This window comes from Hesperophylax consimilis, chromosome 10, assembly GCF_061612785.1.
Source record: "Hesperophylax consimilis isolate HC1 chromosome 10, BYU_Hcon_1.0, whole genome shotgun sequence".
Taxonomy (NCBI): Eukaryota; Metazoa; Arthropoda; class Insecta; order Trichoptera; family Limnephilidae; genus Hesperophylax; species Hesperophylax consimilis.
Genome location: NC_142845.1, coordinates 25,595,316 through 25,614,779, shown reverse-complemented (window position 1 = coordinate 25,614,779; position 19,464 = coordinate 25,595,316). Strand labels below are relative to the sequence as shown.

Here is a 19,464-nt window from a genome sequence, read left to right as displayed (position 1 = left end):
GTTTAGTTTCATTATTTTTCAAACTGGAGATTATGTACTTCCCTATCTGGTTTCATATCCATTTTATAAATTCAAGATTCAATCAATACCAATTATTTGGTGTTTAAATAACTACCTATTATCTATGCAACTTTTTTGTCACCTGAAAGCATGGAATTTTCTAATAATAAATGTACATTGTGAATACACAGCTATTTTGTGATAAGTGTTAAAACACCATTTTTAAACTTGTAGTGTGAGAAAAACTGTTAAACATTTAAGTGATATTTTTAATAATAAAACTATTTAAGGTGAAAGTTACATACAATTATTATTATTGAATAAATTTCCAACCTATTTTAATTAATAGAAATGTTTTACTGTATTAGAAACAAAAAAGGTACAAAATAGTAAACCCCTAAAACAGATGTTTAACAAATAATGATGTATTTACTGTTTATGTATTTACGTAGGTATTGGTCGTAGAAGGGTGACGTAGAATGATTGTGCTCAGCCTCCTTACGAGACAAAATAATTATAAATCACGCTTATTACTTATGCTGGTAATTATAATAATAATAATCTAATAAACATGAGGTCAGTGAAACTGATCAAAGTTAAACAGTTTTTAAAATCATAATATTGTCGGTGTAATTGAATAAATGTTCAGAAGGGACTGCATGACTATGAAAACTATCTAGGGATATATACGCGCTCTTGCTTGCTTATGTACTGGTATTCATTCGCGGTATGGACTTACTACCAAGCAAGTCTATTAGTCAATTTAAAAATTTGTGAGCACCAATCAATGTGTGTGCTGTTCACCTGAAATGGCCAAAAAAACGTATTTTGAAATTATTGGCTCATATCCTGTATTGAAGTTGCATAGACGATATGATACAACCTGAGAAATTCATAAGAGACTAAGGACAGGATGTTTTGGAGAATTTGAACAATTCTTCAAAATTTAAAGTTAATTTTCAAGTTCTATGAAAGATTTTTTCAAGTTCTGTTATTATTTCAGTTCTAACAAGCAACTAGCCTATAAAAATATATTTACAGAACTTGAATGGGACTTTCACAAAACCTTAAAATGAGCGCTGAAATTTGATGAATTGTTCAAATTTTCCGAAATAACCCGTCCTAAAAAAGCGTTTTTTCACAGAATTTGAAAAATTCATCAAATTTCAAAGTCAATAATATTCGAGTTCTGTGAAAGTCCTACTCAAGTGGTGTTATTATCTAATATCTGTTCAACTGAAATCCGCCAAAACGTATTTTGAAATTATTGCATAGACGATATGATACAACCTGAGAAATTCATGTTTCATAAACTGCTATAAGAAACTAAGGACGGGTTGTTTCGGAGAATGAATTCAAAGTTAATTTTTAAGTTCGGTGAAAGATTTTAAATTTTTGAAAGAATTGTTCAAATTCTCCAAAACAACCCGTCCTAAAGATGGGTTATTTCACAGAATTTGAAAAATCATCAAATTTCAAAGTCAATAAAATTCAAGTTCTGTGAAAGTCCTATTCAAGTGGTGTTATTATCTAATATCTATTTAAGTACTCCAACACAACAGAATATGATTAAATAATAAGGACAGTTTTTTCACAGAATTTGAACAATTCATCAAATTTTATAGTTGATTTTCGAATTCTGTGAAGGTTCTATTCAAGTTTTGTTATTACTTCAGAACTTGAATAGAACCTTCTCAGAACTTGAAAATAAGTAATACATAACTGTTGAATCGTCACAAAAGGAGATCAACCCTCAGGTTTTATGAAAACCAAGATATATTATTTCGAGTCCTTTTTAATGTAGCTATAAATATAATGTATTGTTGTGATAGAATAGACAAATCAAAAGAAAATTCTCTTAATTACTCTACAATTTATTTTGTACTGGTTTTTATTAAAATATTGATATTGTTTACTTTTGTCAAGTTTACACATCTATTTATGATTAAACTGCAAATATTATTAGAATGAGCTTAAATATAATGACAATATTGCGTCAATTTAACTGACAGCAACATATTAATGGACATTTTTTTAAAGTCGGATGTAATTCAAAGTCTTATAAAATACCAAATGCCTTTTTGATATTTGCGAAAAAATTCAAAAGCTTCAATCTTGCCAGATGTAAATATAATTATGTACGTAGAATAGTTTTGCTGTTGTGAAATGGAAACATGCACACAAACTTATCATAGCGAAGAATGTATGTTACATAAAATATATTAAGGTCCAGTTATTTTGCAGAAATTGTAATAAGCTGACAAGCTTTACAACATTATAGTTGTCCTCTTCTGCAGATCAAATTCTATTTACTTTTTGCTTACTGCATTTAATTATTGTGTTCGATTTGCAGAACTCTTATATAACTCTAACTCTTATTTAACTACATATAATTATTATTATGTTTTTATAAATAAATTCATCTTTATCAATGGGTTATATATTTTACTTAGCTTTCATTTGAATATCTTTGTCGGAGGGATTGGAACGAAACATTAAACGTAATTTATAAAAGTACTTATTGTCAATTTGGAACAAACATTCCAGGGTTATGAATAACCTGATAATATTTTAAAAACTCCTACTACCATCATTATAAACGGAAAATGATGCTTGTGCAATGATGGAGTACTCAGCTAGATGATTTATCAAAGCAAAAACTTTTACAGTACAAAAATGTTTGAATTAATCACTGTCACACCTTTCAAGGGATATTCCTTATTCATAACTTAATATTATAAAGTGTGTTTGTTTGTTTGTCCTTCTCTCAAGTCGCAATGGAGTGACCGATCGACGTGATTTTTTTGCATATGGATAGTTGGACGACTGGGAAGTGACATAGGCTACTTTTAATCTTCTTCTTTGTACAGTAAATTTTTTTTAGTCATTTCTCCCTAATATCACGCGAGCAAAGTCGCGGGTAAAAGCTAGTAAAATTATAAAAACAGTTACCGTTTTCGAAACTACATAAACTAACATAATATTAGTGAATCATCACAAAAGACACACCTACATAAACTGATATAATATTAGTGAATCATCACGAAAGACAAACCTACATAAACTAACATAATATTAGTGAATCATCACGAAAGACAAACCTACATAAACTAACATAATGTTAGTGAATCATCACGAAAGACACACCTACATAAACTAACATAATATTAGTGAATCATCACGAAAGACAAACCTACATAAACTAACATAATGTTAGTGAATCATCACGAAAGACACACCTACATAAACTAACATAATATTAGTGAATCATCACGAAAGACAAACCTACATAAACTAACATAATGTTAGTGAATCATCACGAAAGACACACCTACATAAACTAACATAATATTAGTGAATCATCACGAAAGACAAACCTACATAAACTAACATAATGTTAGTGAATCATCACGAAAGACACACCTACATAAACTAACATAATATTAGTGAATCATCACGAAAGACAAACCTACATAAACTAACATAATGTTAGTGAATCATCACGAAAGACACACCTACATAAACTAACATAATATTAGTGAATCATCACGAAAGACAAACCTACATAAACTAACATAATGTTAGTGAATCATCACGAAAGACACACCTACATAAACTAACATAATATTAGTGAATCATCACGAAAGACAAACCTACATAAACTAACATAATGTTAGTGAATCATCACGAAAGACACACCTACATAAACTAACATAATATTAGTGAATCATCACGAAAGACACACCTACATAATACTACGAAAATATTCTACCTCGTTAAATAAATAAATACAATGAACTTATTGTGGGGTCAAAATCACACCAACTTAACATTTATATGTTACTGTGTTATTTTAGAAATAATTATTCCATAGTGCTGGAGGAAAACAGCCAGACTTAGTGATGTGTTAATATATTACCAATAGATGTTGAATAAACAATATGTATTGAAATTTACTGTCATTTTTATTAACCTTTTTAATGCTGGCCTTTACAACACAATCTTCCATGTTTTGGCAAAAAGTATGTGTTTTTGCCAAAACAAAAAGTATGTATTTTTGCACATATCCGCGTACGGGGATAGCCGCCGATGAATCACATGTGCAATATCTGCCGATGAATCTCATATCCAATATCTGCCGATGAATCTCATCTGCAATATCTGCCGATGAATCTCATATGCCATATCCCCGTATGGGGATAGCCGCCGATGAATCACATATTCGATATCTGCCGATGAATCACATATGCGATATCTGCCGACAGTCACATATGCGACAGTCGGGTAGATCATGTTAAGAATGGAGACATGTATGATGTATTAAACTTACTTGTCATTTTTGTTGAGAATAGAAACGTTGACGTTGCCTAGTATTATTTTCAGATAGACGCTGTTCTTCTTGGGGAGTGTTTGCTCGATCTCATGTAGCTGGGCATTCCTCTTCATCAGGTCCTTCTCCAACTTGGCTATCCTCTCATCGTCAGGCACCTTCAGCCGGGATTTTGCCAGCCTAAATAAACATCAAATTGATATTAACCTTTACAACCAGTGGGGTGGGGTAAGGGGCGTTGAAGCAACTCACTCCCTAAATTTCAGTGATCTAGAAATAATGAATTAATGATTATCAACCAACAAAAATTAGAGCAGTAATAAATGTAATACTATAAAAGTATTAAGTTAAATTCAACCAGCTCGAATTTTAGTTTTTTGTATTACGTGTCAAGTGACATGGTGCAAGTGGGTTCCATATCGCTCATTGAGAAATGTCACCTGGGAACATCAATTATCTATGGTGACCTGATAAATCATCACATCTTTAAAAAGTTATATAAAGTCATAAAGTGATGAAACAAAAACTTTGTTAGCTGGGTTAAGTAGGTTAGGTTGGGTTAGGTTAAAAAAAAAATTTTTTCATCGTCTTTAATGACTTTATATCACTTTTTAAAAGTGTGTTGAATTGTCACTGTGTTGAGTTGTCATGGAACCATTATCTATACGTGCAGAGCGAGAAAGTCGACCATAGAATTGAAATGTCTCCAAAACATGAACGACGCTCACCAGTACCTCGGAACTCTTCGACGAGGCGGAAATAACTTAAGACACAATACATTTATTTGTCACGCCGAGATAGCGCCATTTTGGTTCACAGTTCTCACACCGATAATTCCAGCAGGTTTGTAGGGGTACACTTCAAAATTGCTAGTATTCTTTACCTGGCATAGGGGATAGACTGACAATATTTTTAGCGCACCATAATTTTAATGATTACGAGCCGCCACTGTTTACAACGCTGGCTTTTTCAACACAATTTATCCCATCACGTGGCACATTAACGTGTTTTAGCGAAACTTCATGGATTGCATGTGCGACAGTCGCATAGATCAGATTAAAAACTAAAATTGTATTGAAAGGCTTGGATGACTTGGAACTTTAAATTCACTCAGAAGAAAGTAAACATTCACGGACTAGATAAAGTAGATTTGTAGTATAAAGGCTGTTGACTAAACCCTTGGAACACCAGACCCTTTTTGAGGGAAATCAAAAATGAACTCTAAAATGTTTCAAGTACAAGCAAAGATATTAGAAGAACGAGATGTGCTATGAGCAGTTCGTACTGAGTGGAATTGTTTTGCCGAGTGTCGCCGGTTTTGTTCACCAATACTACTGCACACCTTCGCTTGCGCTAAGGTATCCGCACTAATACATAGAACAGATTTCTGTGCGTACACGTCCCGATACCGTTCAAAGTACCCTAATTAGGTAGTACTCCGGCTACGGTTCGGTGGCCAACATAGCATATCTCGTTCTTCTAATATCTTTGAGTACAAGCGATTAAGTTAAAAAAAATTGTGCACTTTCTCATGGCATACAGGTATAAATCGCATAACAAAAATTTTCATCTAGGGTTAAATTCCAGCAGCACATGAACGATTTGTCGGCGGGAAAAAATTCTTGTCACTGGTGCACAAACAGTTTTCCAGAAAGGATTGGAATACTTGTAGACGTGTTATTTGAAAAATTTTAATGTTTGAACTAATAGTTCGGCAAATGTTTATTACTGGTTCAGAAAAAAACATCAAAAAAGAAAACAGATAATATAAGTTTACACAAAAGTTAGAATTTCTCTAAATTCTGAAAATGAAGTTTACGGAGTAAGTGCGACTAAACAAAATCAGTAATGTTGGTTCAGATATTAAAAATAATTATTTGCATCAACCAAAAAAACTGCGAAGAAAATCTTCCTCGCAAAAAAATTGCCATGAACTGAACTAATTCTAATTGTGTTGGCTTTAAAGATAACAGGACGTTAAATTTGCATATTCGTATTTGCATTTTTAACATCCATTGAGAGTTCATATTTTTTAGTTTATTTTTAAAATCAATCTTGACAAAGTGAACAAGAAAAAAACGACAACACATAAGTTTTAAATAATGAAGAATTTTACACTAATATTTAAAGAAACGAGTGGATATGAGTAAATTGACATCAAAGTTGTTTACACAATTGGATAAATTCAAATACCAAATTAGTGAAAGTTGAAGGTCATACAATATCTGCAATTGAATGATGGGTACTAACACCTTCACACACACGGTAAAAAGGAGTCTTATGAGGTAAAAAAAGGCAGTATATTTCTACACAGCCAAGTTTTATTGATCTTTGAACATTGATTTATCAACAGTGTATTTTTGTAAGCAAAAAGTTTTTAAAAAAATCTGTGACCATACCAATATATTATGTATCCAGTGATAATCGACTCTACAACTTTCCGACTCAAAACTCTAATGTATTTTTTTATGTGAATACCGCACAAAAGTTTCAACTGCCCGAAGCCAGTGAGACTTTAGCATCTTCATTCGGGGTATGATGTGAAGATGAAAGAATTGGAGAGGGGAAGGAGATTGAGAAGAAGTCTGGGAAGTACCTGGCTACTCAGATCTGGTCACAGTATTGAAATTAAACCATACACAGAGTGAGAGTCAACCCAACAAATAGTTTAATTAATGTTATATAATTTAAATAATATAATTTTTTTATTCGTTATTAATTTTTTAAATATACAAGATACATGATGAAATTGACTTCTTTTTTTTACAGAACGTGTTACAACCAGTGGCGTAATAATAATGTTGAATTATTCAAACTTAGTACTATACCACACACAAAAGTCACGAGCCGCCACTGGTTACAACCATTTTTAAATTTTCAAGTGCCAAAAGTACCCATTGGATAGTGAAAATTTGTTTGTTGAGCGCCGGCCCATCCATATATGGTTATCAGAAAACAATGCCTTCTCTTTGTGGAATTTTTACCCTCTGCACACTATATAGGTATTAGGTCGCGGGAGCTCGGCATTTCAAAGGTTAAGAGCGTAGCTCGTGCAACGTAAGATAATTAATGATACAAAAATTACAAATAAAAAAAAATTTCAGAAATGAATTAATTTTCCATTGAAGAGGAACATAATACTAATAAACCTAAACGGAACATGAAACAGAACAAGAGAGAAGAATCATTTTACATTATGAAACGGGTTTAAAGTTCATTTGAACTTGTTTTTTTATCATTAAATACTAAATATCTTACATAATACTTTAAATAAATAAACAGTTTAAACCGTAGATAAGGTAATCAGTAAGAAAGATTATGACAGTAAAAAAATGTGCAATATTTTTTCTGTTCAATGTACAATGTACACAGATACATTATGAAATGGCCAAAGAATGGTATTACACTGAATTCATCAGAGGCATTGTCTAACTGAAGGATTATTCAGAGGTACATTACAACAAGACATCTTAACAACAAATCCGAAAATCTGTTTGAAATTTTGGTCTCCGGTCTAAAAAGTATCTATACTACATAAAATTATGAATGCGCGCTCAATATTTGTACAAGGTTGACATTTGTCACATGAGAACAGGTCACTTCTACTACTTGAGTTCAACAGCTCGGCTGTGGAACGATTTGCCGGCCTCTGTGTTTCCTCCCTCCTACAACATGGATCTCTTCAAGACCCATGTTCACTCATCCTCTCCTCAAAAAGACCTACTACACAGCATCCCCAGTGAGTCCCTAAGGGAAATTATTTTCCTCAAGGCCTCCTGAGTGGAGTTAAAGTAAAAAAAAAAATTTTAAAGTGATGAAACGAAAAAAAAGGTTAAGTAGGTTAGATTAGTTTTTTTTCATCGCTTTTAATGGCTTTATATCACTTTTTAACCCTTCAGTGCTTTCATTACTTTCGTACACATGTGTTCAGTTTGCAATGTTTTCTGTGTAATTCAAATACGCTATATATACACACATTTTATTTTTTTTAATTTTCCATAAAAACAAATACTGTTTTAGAAACTCGATAAAATTATCTTTCCGGTGTATGCATTTAAAACAAACATTACAATGTATTTTTAAATAATAAAATTTTGATATCAAACGTAAAAAATTTTAGAAATGCTAACCAAATTTTAACTTAAATTTTTACTCCAATCATAGAAAAATTGAGAGAACTCGATATTTTGAAAACACATTTATTTTGTTTGGGGAATTTGTAAAAAAACTGTATGTTTACTTTTATCTCGTTCGTATAATAACAATTTTAAAGTTTAACCGTTTGTTACAATAGCGGCGCGAAATATGAATTATTCATGTTGGCTATTTTTAGGTTTTTATTAATGGATTCCAGTATAAATATTTGAGGCAAACTGGAAGAATTAGATAATTCCACCATGATAGAAAAAAAGATAAAAATACATTTATAAAATATGGACACCCGGTCATATATGACCCTCAAACGAGGGTGTATTGAATTTTCCTTGTGTTGAGTTATCGTGGAATCATAATAACTATAACTATCCAATGCCTACTTATCCTCGTTTTCCTGTGAATAATGTATGGCATCCTAATAAAAATTTTTAAATTCTCCTAAAACGTACCTTTCTTATCATAGATTAAAATAACTGATCCATTAATGCCTCACTGATAATTGGTTTAATAACCGCATATTTAATAACAAACAGTACATTAAGATTATTAACACATTGTTTTTTTGGCCAATCCGCTCTGTAATGTTTTTTAAATTTGCGTGCAAAATCACATTACATGTTAAATAACTCTGAACTTATTTTAATTACGTTATTATTATCAATACTAAAATTAAGACACAATTGCGATAAATGTAATAATTACAGAAAAACGTGTTTACTCGTCTTGCGCAATCTACGTGTTAACTCTTTTTGTCTCTGTACGCTGCACTTTTTTACTAATACCCCTATTATATGTATATTTACTAACTAACTAACCAATACGCCGTTTACCCCCACGGGTGGGCAAAGAGGATGGACCACCAAACTTCTCGGTCGTGGCACACACTCCTTGCCTCATTCACATTCATACATACTCTTGACATGGCCAGACACAAGTATGTGGTTCACTTTATCGTGCCATGTCTTCCTTGGACATTCCCGATTTCTTCTAACATTCACATTCGCATCATATATTATCCTTACTCTACTTTCTTCATTAATTCCGCTCTACACGCCTAAAAATTAAATGATAAAAGAAAGTGTTTTTTCAGTTGCGGTAGGCAAGCAGTGCCCTTGATGCTTAAACTCGAAAACCGTTTATGCACCAGTGACAAGAATGTTTTTCCCGCTGACGAAGTTTTACTCCGCTGCTGGCATTGAAATTTCGATGGAATGTTTTGATATGTGATTTACACCAGTATGCCATGAGAAAGTGCATAATTTTTTTTATCAGAATTGCCTGCAATTAAAACACTTTAAGAGTTCCTTTTTGATTTCACATTTAATTTCCCTCAAAAGGGGTCTGGTGTTCCAAAGGTTAAATAAACCAACCGCCTCGCTAACATATTATGTACCAAAGACATTCCTAAAGCGGGAATGCAAGTCTAATTGCTTTAACCGTGAGCATTTAAACCACTTTCTACAAACTCAGGGTTTTGTCGGAGAGTTTTATTCATGTTAAGTGATTGTGATTTATAGCAAATTCAAAAGCAGATATGCAACAGCTATTAAAAATAAAAGACCACGGCATAAAGAATATACATTTGTTGAAAAAATTCTTACTTTTTCAAGGCCCCATTGATAATAAACATCCGATACCGTTGGTGGGTGATTTCTTTGAGGCATTTCCCCTGCAGCTCGCCAATCTCCTCCAACTTCCCCACATAATCTCGATTAATAGCCTAAAACATAGATACAGAGTTACTTGAAGCACAGGACAATTCATAAATGCGCAAATAATAGGCAAGATAAACAAACATGTACAACGGCTTGAAGATGTATTGAATTAATGGAAGTATTAACTAAAGATATTTCATAGTAAAGTAATAATAATAAAAAGAAAACATTAGAAGCACCAAGTTAAGTCACAACAAAACCATACAAACGACATTGACATAACCTTAATTATTTGACATGAGAATATGACAAGAGGAACAAACCTCCAAGTTTTTGAATTCCGTAGATAAATCGGTCCATTCTTTTAAACACTCGTCGGGATCCATAATTACAATTTATGAAAACTATAAATATTTAGCAATTCCACCGCTCCTTCGTAAAAAAAAATACCAGCTGTCATCCACCGAATCAAAATCATACGAGCATACGAGATACGAGATCAGTGATGGTATGCCGAAAAAATAAATCTCCCCAGCTTTTTCGCCTAAACTCCCCAGATTTCAGAAAACTCACCAGATTCGAAAAATTCGGTATCTCGGAGAGGGGGAGAGAGTACTTTTTCTCGTATGAATAATGTTTAATTTCCTAATATTTTGACAAAGCAATACTATTCATTTTAAGATAGTTAATACTACTTCCTAACTTAACAGACTTAAATGTCTCTCTATCCAGGCTTAAAATGCAACTGATACACATTTAATGTTGTTGCTCATAGTGTTTCTCTCTGGCTATGGCCATAGCCAGATACCTACACTACTAGATGAAAACATTGAAATCCTCTTACTCACATTTATTATTTCATAAACGTAAACCATTTTATAAAATCTAAGTTTCTTCACATTAGCCGCCAACACATCGCTCATAGATGGCCACGCCACCATAAATAAACCAAATGGCCACTGAACAAAATGCACGCTTACACAATCCTCATCCACAAAATCCCCCAGATCTAGGGACTTCTCCCTAGACATACCATCATTGTACGAGATCCCTGACAGCGTTGCCATGTCAAAAAATATAAACTCCCTAGCAAAGTCCTAATAAATCCCTATAAATGCCCAAAAATGTGGAAAAATTCACTATATTTTTAATAGTTGCGCTCTATTGTTGAAAATGATAATCATTTTCCACTCGGTAAGGGAAAACATACCTCATAAAGTTGGACAAAACTACTGAAATCTCAGAGATTGGCAACTATTGCTCAGAATTGTCAAAAACTCCATTTCTGTACTTGAAGCTCTCAATTTCTCCCAGGTCTCTAAGGTCTAGGGATTTCTCTCTAGACGTCTAGACGCGGCAACGCATCGGCAACGCTGTCTGCATGCTGTCTGTAACCATTGGTAACCATTCTGTAACCGTGGAAGACGCGCACTGCACACTGGTGACAGAAATTTCAACTTCGGCTGGGAGCAGGTACCGATCATTGTACCAGCGAGAGTGGTTTATTTATGGTACCAGCCGAGAGTAAAGTAGCAAATGCAGGCGCACAAAACTTAATGAAAAAAAAACCAACGGATTCGTAAATTCCTAGATATTGGTATATTACACACAATCGATTGTGTCATTTTCCGTATAATTTATTTTTCATTTTGTTATTTATCGAATTAGTTAATTTTAGGTACCCTACATTTCTTATTTTATCCTGCGCTGATTCCTTTCCACTATTATTTTTATGGGGTCTTTTCTACTATTATTATCAAGTAACTTTCTTTTTACCCTACTTTTCTTATTATTCATATTATAATTCCTCTCTCCTTGCTATGAGTCACTTTCTTTTCTTCTTCTTGGTGGAAGAGAGTTGATGGAACTCAAAGCATTTCTAATTTTACTTGTTTATAAACAATAAATTAACTAAACGAAAGGTGCAGATGATTTTTATCGCTCCCTTTTTGGTAATTTATTATAGAAATCTACCCCGCTGGTTTGATGTATTTACCAGAGATGTCGCTTATCGGATGTTTGTCCTATGTTAATAGGTACGGACGCAATCATGAGAATAAGAATGATTTATTCAGGTTTATTTATGGACATGCTTGTTTTAGGCTGGCCGCATACATACGTTTTTCGTATTCGATTTCCGAATTCGTTTTCCGTATTCGGACATCCGAATGCACGGAATCAGTAGAAAATACATTAACTGCCGCACACGTTCGTTTTAGTTCCGAACGGAACAAATTCCTTACGCACGTTCCGTTAAGCGCGTTAAGCGTACTCCTGAATGAGCGTACTCAAAGCAAACAAATGAACACAAAGCAGGCTCTTAGCCAAAATGGAAGCTTTGCAAGAAAATTCAAGCTTTCCAAAACAGTGTCAGTTTCAAATAAAGTCAGTTCCATTCGCCCAGAACTATACAAAATAATTTGTTCGCAATGCAATTATTAAGGAAACTTTAGATGAAAGAGAAAGAAAATAAAAGGGTAGATTTGGCTCCAAAATAACAACGGCCATTTTTGTTTGAATTATTTTGGTTTTTATTTATTGGTTTTAAACTGCAGTAAGCAGTTTCATGTTTCCATATTAATATTTGGAGGAATGGTATTAATTAAATAATATAGTTAATGTATATACCTACATGACACTAATCGCTCGAGCGTTAACCTAGTTTTTTGTTGAGTACCTTTCATGACTTTATATCACTTTTCAAAAGTGATATAAAGTGATTGTCCGGTTACCATAATTATTAAATACACTTTCACTTACCCACGTCGCAGGGCCGGCCCTGTGCGGACGCACTTGGAGCAGTCCGCTTCGGGCGCCGAATTGTTAAGGCGCCAAGCTGATAATACATGACACCTAATAGTCCATCTAACACAGAGGTTACCAAAGTGGTCTATATGGACCCCCAGGGGTCGATATGGGCATGCTGGGGGTCTATGTCAGCGAGAAAAAAATTTGGGGGTCCACGAGATTCAAATGGGTGTACATACGAACGGACCCCCATTTACCTCAAGTCAACATTTAGGAGTTCCGTAAATGACACAATAGACCTAACACAAATAATTATAATAGACTGAGAAATTACTTATTTGATATTCATATTTTTATATTTCGTAAAGTTGTTAATTGAGGTATATAAATAGAGTCTACGTTCCTTTTCTCGTCAAAAATAATATATTCAAGCAAAACATTGCACATTGGAAGCTGCAAATTTTCCTAGTTCCCCAACTTGTTTTTAAAAAACGTCCAAGTAATAATAACGCTCAACATTTAAATGCACTTCACACAGACAGATAGGAAAATTCAATATTCAGCAGGCAGGGGGTCTACGGAAAAAAAATTGGCAAGTGGTCTACGGGGCAAAAAAGTTTGGGAACCTCTGATCTAACACATCGCCCTTGATATTATTTTTCACAGAAACGGCGCTAGACAAAAATACAAATCATCCGAATATTATTGAGTACAGTGATCACCTACCTAAGCATAGGGTGTCAAAATTTTACTCGCGCCAGTACCTACTTCTGTTGATTAGGGGCCAGCCCTGCCTACGTGATCGATATTTTTATACAGTACTGAAGATATCCACATTAAAGTAACGTTATTTGACTATCATTATCATAAACTAGTCAATCATTGATTATAAGTCACTCTTGATACATTCGGATTACGAATTAAACTTAATCAGAGGATTGATAAGTTGGTTACCCACTTATTTTTTTATGCGGACGCAAATATTAATATTAATAAATCTAATTTAGTGTGTAATTAGGTATTGACGGTTGTAATCTGATAAAATTAATTAAAGGCTATATAAAGGCGACATGTTTTTATAAAAAATAGCAGTTGTACAATCAATCTCTGCGGTGAATTAACAATATATTATAATAATCATCCAGCACTATGTGTAGATCAGTTTTCTATATTTTTCTTATCTGCGCAATCTCCGTTGTTGTGAGTAAAAATATGTTATTTAATATAAGTTTAAGTTTTGATTCCAAGATTCTCGGTGTCATTCTGTGTGTGAATGTTTTAAATTTCCACTGATAAATATTTTGTTTTTAGCTTTAAAATAATCGGAAGTTTTTGATTTTTTTTTCTTCAGTAACTTCGAGGGGTACACGATAAAAAAAAATCGAAATTCTAACGTTTTAAGGCAATTTTTAGGTAAAAAGAAGTTTAATTTTTTGGATGGGAAAAATAATTATTCTTCTGTGGAAAAATATTTTTGTTTGGAAGATCGAAAAAAGTTTTTTTTTTTTTACTTCTACTATCATGTATAATCATCTCCCGAAGTTAGCACACTTTACCCCAGGACATCCTGTATAGCATTCCGAATTTCTAAGTTATATGTATAAGTTCTTCCCTTGAAAACTTGTTTTTGAGCTCTCAAAAAGTATAATATATATATTTTTAATAATCTCTGTAATTGCTTAGTTAAGAAAATGAATTACGTACCTATATGAAATTTCCTCCATAGATAAATGCAACGAAAATTATAAAAAAGTTCAATGGTAACTCAACACGATGACAATTCAACACACCTTTAAAAAGTGATAAAAAAAGTCATTAAAAGCGATGAAACAAAACTAATCTATAAACCTAACCTACGTAACATATTTAGTCTAGTCTTTTGTTTCATCACTTTTCATAATTTATATCACTTTAATGTGTGTTGAATTGTTATTTTGTTTGATGAGTTATCCGGTCACTATAAAATAACATATGGTTCTCTTATGTAACATGTTATAGGTATGAAAAATTCACAGCGTTTCTTTAAATAAATAAATAATGTAACATTTTCAGAGAGATTAGAAACTCACTAGTTTTTTTATACATAAAACATTCTCTAAAATTCGTATTTATGTAATATCTTCCTTTTAAAAAAAAACTTCTTCTTTTTGATTCCGGCCTGCCTATTTTTATGTGAATACCGCACAAGCGTCCCAACTGCTCCCAACCGTCTAGAACCAGTGAGACTATAGCATCCCCGATTTGGGGTATGTTGCGAGGCTGAAGGTAGGGGGGATGGGAAAGTGATGGGGAAGTGGAAGGTGGGGGAGTACCTGGCTATACAGATCTTTTTTAAAAAATTATTTATTGCATCAAAAAATTACAGAATATATAATATATCATTAGTAAGTAAAATACCTATATACGAGTTAGTAACAATGACATTGTTGAAAAACTAGTGTTATAATAATAGAACAGTTTCTAATAGAAGAAAACGTAAATATGTATGAGTGTTATAAAGATATGGCATAATATACTATATTGTACGTTGTGCATTTCCTGCCTCGCTAGGCGAACCTGTGTTGAGGCAGATTTTTTAGTTAATTATTTCTCCATTTTGTCTATGGTTTGCTTATATGTAAATGTTTAATATAGGTTCCTATACAGCAATACATTATTTTAGGTTACATTTTTATTAGCATATACACAATACATTAAGTTTTATCACCATAAATACTACAATAACTGTCAGTGACAAGGCGTTTGGGTGAGGGCACCAGTATATGCTCGATCATTTGAATAAATCCACATTTTTACATTTTTTTAAACTCTTTCTGTGTTTGACTCAGTTTAATATTTTCTGGGAACATGTTGAATATTTTTGTGGCAAAGTATCTAAAGCTACGTTGACCAAAGGTGGAAGAAAGTGATGAAGCTTGCAATATGTCTTTGTTCGAATTACCCGTAAATCTTAAGTTATTTTTTTTCTGAATCTGATCACCAAACACGTCTAAAACCATTTCAAGCAACGTTTCAATTCTGAATTCTGGTCTTACACCAGGGCGATACTGAGAGCATCTTCCTCTCACCGTGCCGCAAGAATACAATATATTATTTTTAATTATCTGATCAGATCTGAATAGCCAGGTATTTCCTCACCTTCCTCCTCCCAATCTCCTCCTCCTCCTCACTACCTCCAGCCTCACAACATACCAAAATACGCATTCAAAATTTATAATTATTAAAAAAATATATTTTAATAATTTAATGCGAACATAAAAAAATTGACTTAACGTTTATTGAAACTAAAATTACTGATAATGAAAAAATGTATAAAAACACACGCATTTTATAATACAAATGTATTACATATATAAAGGTACACATTTGAATTCTTCTGTGGTTAAATTTTGTATTTGAATATAGAGCGTGGTGTTTTCTCTTTCTAACACCGTTTAGATCATATTTTTCACCACGACGAGTGGTTCCCAAAAGCGAACAAATTAGCCATAAGGACAATAATAAAAATATGATAGCAATATTTTTTTACGTCACAATTTGCTTAAGAGCGCTCCTGTGTGTAAAGGCAAGCGAGCTATGACGCCACCCAGTTGGGCAGCGCTGTGAGGCGGTTTAAGGTGGGGGCTGTAAGAAGGGATTTATTAATACGGATCTTGAAGAAGCACGGATTATAAGACGGTGGAAAAACAGATACCGGTAGCTCGTTCCACATACGAGCCGTCTTATACAAACATGAGTCGAAGAAGCGGCCCGTTCTCATGAAGTCAATATCAACTGTGAACGGGTGTTCCTCTAGGGTGCGTCAAATTTCACGCACATACACCGATGCACGGTGAATTGATGGTGCTAGATGCTTAGAGCAGGTTCCATTAAATTACCTGTAGAACAGACTTAGCATGCGACCTAGCATTCGGTCTGATAACGAAGGATTGTCAATCCGACGGACCGCCCTCCTTTGCACAGAATCAAGATCAAGTATAGCGGGACTTCAAGACCCGGTGAACCTCTTTGTTCCGGATCTTTGGTTCCTTCGTTTGAATTTAATGGAAGGGGGATCTCTCAGTTATCTTAAAAAGTTGAGTTTTCCGCGAATATTATCTATATTTTTATGATAATCAAAAAAATATTATGATTTACAAATTTTTTTTTTGTCAGACTTTATAACTGCTCCTCGTATATAGGTACACAATATATTTTTATAAGATCTATGTTACGATGGCTTCATATCTTATATCTTATACTTTGTACTTAAATCTTATCTGTGTCTTGTTTGTGTTGTTTAAATTATAGGTTTCCAAGAAAATATTGAGTGGAACTTATCTGATCGTGTTAGTATTTCAAAGTCAATTGAAAACATTTTTGATTGTTGTAATCGGAAGTGGTGCCCTCTGTTATTTTAAAAAAGTGAATACCCGAAGAGAAAATGTAAAAAAAAAATTACTAACACTTGGAATTTCACAGTTCCAAAACTCGGAATAATTTCTCAGAAGAACATGGATAATTTCCAAACTGTCAAAAATATATGTTTTGATAAAAATTTCTGCTCATTTTCCTACCAATTTTCCAGGAAGACTTTTTTTCAGAAAAATATAAATTTTCAAAATTCATATAAAATCAATAAATAGGTTCTTATAAAAAATTCAGGACCCGTTTCCAGACCCATTTTCCGACCAATATTTAGACATTTTTTTTAAAATCTAGTCTATTTATGTGATCCACTAATATGTATTGATTCCAAGTTATAATAATTAAATATTCCATTATCTACATTTGTAGGTCTCCGGATATGAAGCCATCGACTACGCAAAGCTTCTCTCCCAGGAAGAGCTGAAGCAGCTGCAGGATGGCGGCACTTACGAGTTCGACCACTACAACAAGCTCCTCTACAAGCTGATAGACTCCACCAACTGCACCAAGCCCGGCCCCATCTGCGGCAGCTGTGAGACGGTGTTTGAGTGCATCCAGATCGGAGGCGGCTTCATACTCGAACAGCTGGACGACTGTCCGGCCGGGAGCACTTGCCTGGAATCAACCGGCACCTGTACGCCGGCAGGGAACAACCCCGTTTGTGACGACAACTCTGGGGGCTATAACTTCACCTGCCGCCAAGTTGGAGTCTTTCCTGACGCATTCAACTGCCAGAAATACCACATCTGTGTGCCACTCGCCAACAGTACAATAGTCATAGCAGAGTCCATCGCCCAAAGCTGCAATGAAGGATTCTACTATGACCCCAAGACCACGCTCTGCAGGTTCAAGCTGACGAATGACACCAATTGCTCTGTTGTTGTCCCCCCTTGCATTTCCGCCGGTGAAGCTGGAGTAGTTCCCCACAACCCCGCTCTGTACTATATTTGCTTGAGATCAACCGGCAGTACAATCTACTCCCCTCAGATGTTTTCCTGCCTCGATAACACGGTGTACGATTTGAATGCCAAAGCTTGCGTAGACCCCTCCCCCATCACTGGCACTGACGACAACGATAAGTGCATCGGCGCGGGTAACTTCTACGATCCTATCACTGTCTTCTTTTACTTTGAATGCTCCGATAAGGGAGTGAGTCCCATCAGACGGGCCTGTAGCTCTCAGAAGCGCTTCGACTATATTTCTGGAGAATGTGTGGACATCACATGGGTAGATTTTGAGTGGTAATAGATATTACAGTAATGTGTAATACAAACATATAGTATAGGTATACAAACCATCGTGCCAAGTCTATTTGAGGTTTTTAATTTGTAAATATACAATATAGAACAGCAGACTATTTACAAATAATAAAGCGAAAGAATAAATACTGACTTTATCGTTTTATTATACATTTTAACCCATTGGCTACAGACTTATAACCTCTTGTGCAGAGATGTGCTTTATTTCAAATAAATCCATTTCAAATGGAAATGCAAAATGCAAAATGGGTATTTTCCATTTTGCATTTTAAATGCTTTTCTAAAAACCATTTTGCATTTTGCATTTTAAATGCTTTTCTCAATGCATTTTCCATTTTAAATGCTTTTTTGCTACATTCTTCCTACTATCTCCACTCATCTTTTTTTCATAAGCCCCAAATATCAGTCAGTCCTCAACCTCGCTATGAGAGATAATTTACATTTGTCAAGTTGCTCCCTGGTAGAAGCCCTGGCAATTGAGTGATACCATTACAAAAAATACTGATTCAAAAACTGAACATGGGGCCATGACGCTGTAATATTAAATGTTAGATAGCAGTTTCTATGTTTTTACGTTGGCAACATTAGTCCCGCGCAAATTTTTCGTGGTTTCATAATCTGTAGTCGTGGTGTTTTTGGATTTACCATCATGTAATATGTTTGTTCTACATTGATATGCATTATTAAATGACAAAATTGTTTGAAAATTCTATAATTATTTTAATTGTTTGACCTGATGAACCATTTTGCATTTTCAATGCATTTTGAAAATAGGTATTTTGCATTTTGCATTTGAAATGCTTTTCTAAAAACCATTTTGCATTTTGCATTTTCAAATGGAAAAGTTTTGACCCATTTCCATTTTGCATTTCAAAAGCTGCCGCCGAGCCAGTTTGTGCTACCTGTACCA

The 19,464-nt window shown here is 33.9% G+C and overlaps 2 protein-coding genes across 4 annotated transcripts in view; one reads left to right on the top strand and one right to left on the bottom strand.

Moving 5' to 3' along the window:
* The window catches only part of LOC149420521 (transmembrane protein 120 homolog), a 31,905-nt gene extending 21,288 nt beyond the window's left edge, over window positions 1-10,617 (bottom strand). For all 3 annotated transcript variants that reach the window (XM_089636757.1, XM_089636756.1, XM_089636755.1), the window contains exons 1-3: window positions 10,464-10,617; window positions 10,087-10,205; window positions 4,331-4,510 (exon numbers count right to left, since the gene is read on the bottom strand). In XM_089636757.1, the coding sequence (XP_089492883.1) occupies window positions 4,331-4,510; window positions 10,087-10,205; window positions 10,464-10,526 (362 nt within the window). In that variant the 5' untranslated portion in view covers window positions 10,527-10,617. The remainder of the gene's footprint in view (window positions 1-4,330; window positions 4,511-10,086; window positions 10,206-10,463) is intronic.
* Window positions 10,618-13,907: 3,290 nt separating this feature from the next.
* On the top strand, window positions 13,908-19,148 carry LOC149420520 (uncharacterized). The gene is made up of 2 exons (XM_089636187.1): window positions 13,908-14,088; window positions 17,665-19,148. Exons 1-2 carry the CDS (start codon window positions 14,038-14,040, stop codon window positions 18,538-18,540), a joined length of 927 nt encoding a protein of 308 aa, XP_089492313.1. The 5' UTR covers window positions 13,908-14,037; the 3' UTR covers window positions 18,541-19,148.
* Window positions 19,149-19,464: the final 316 nt, after the last annotated feature.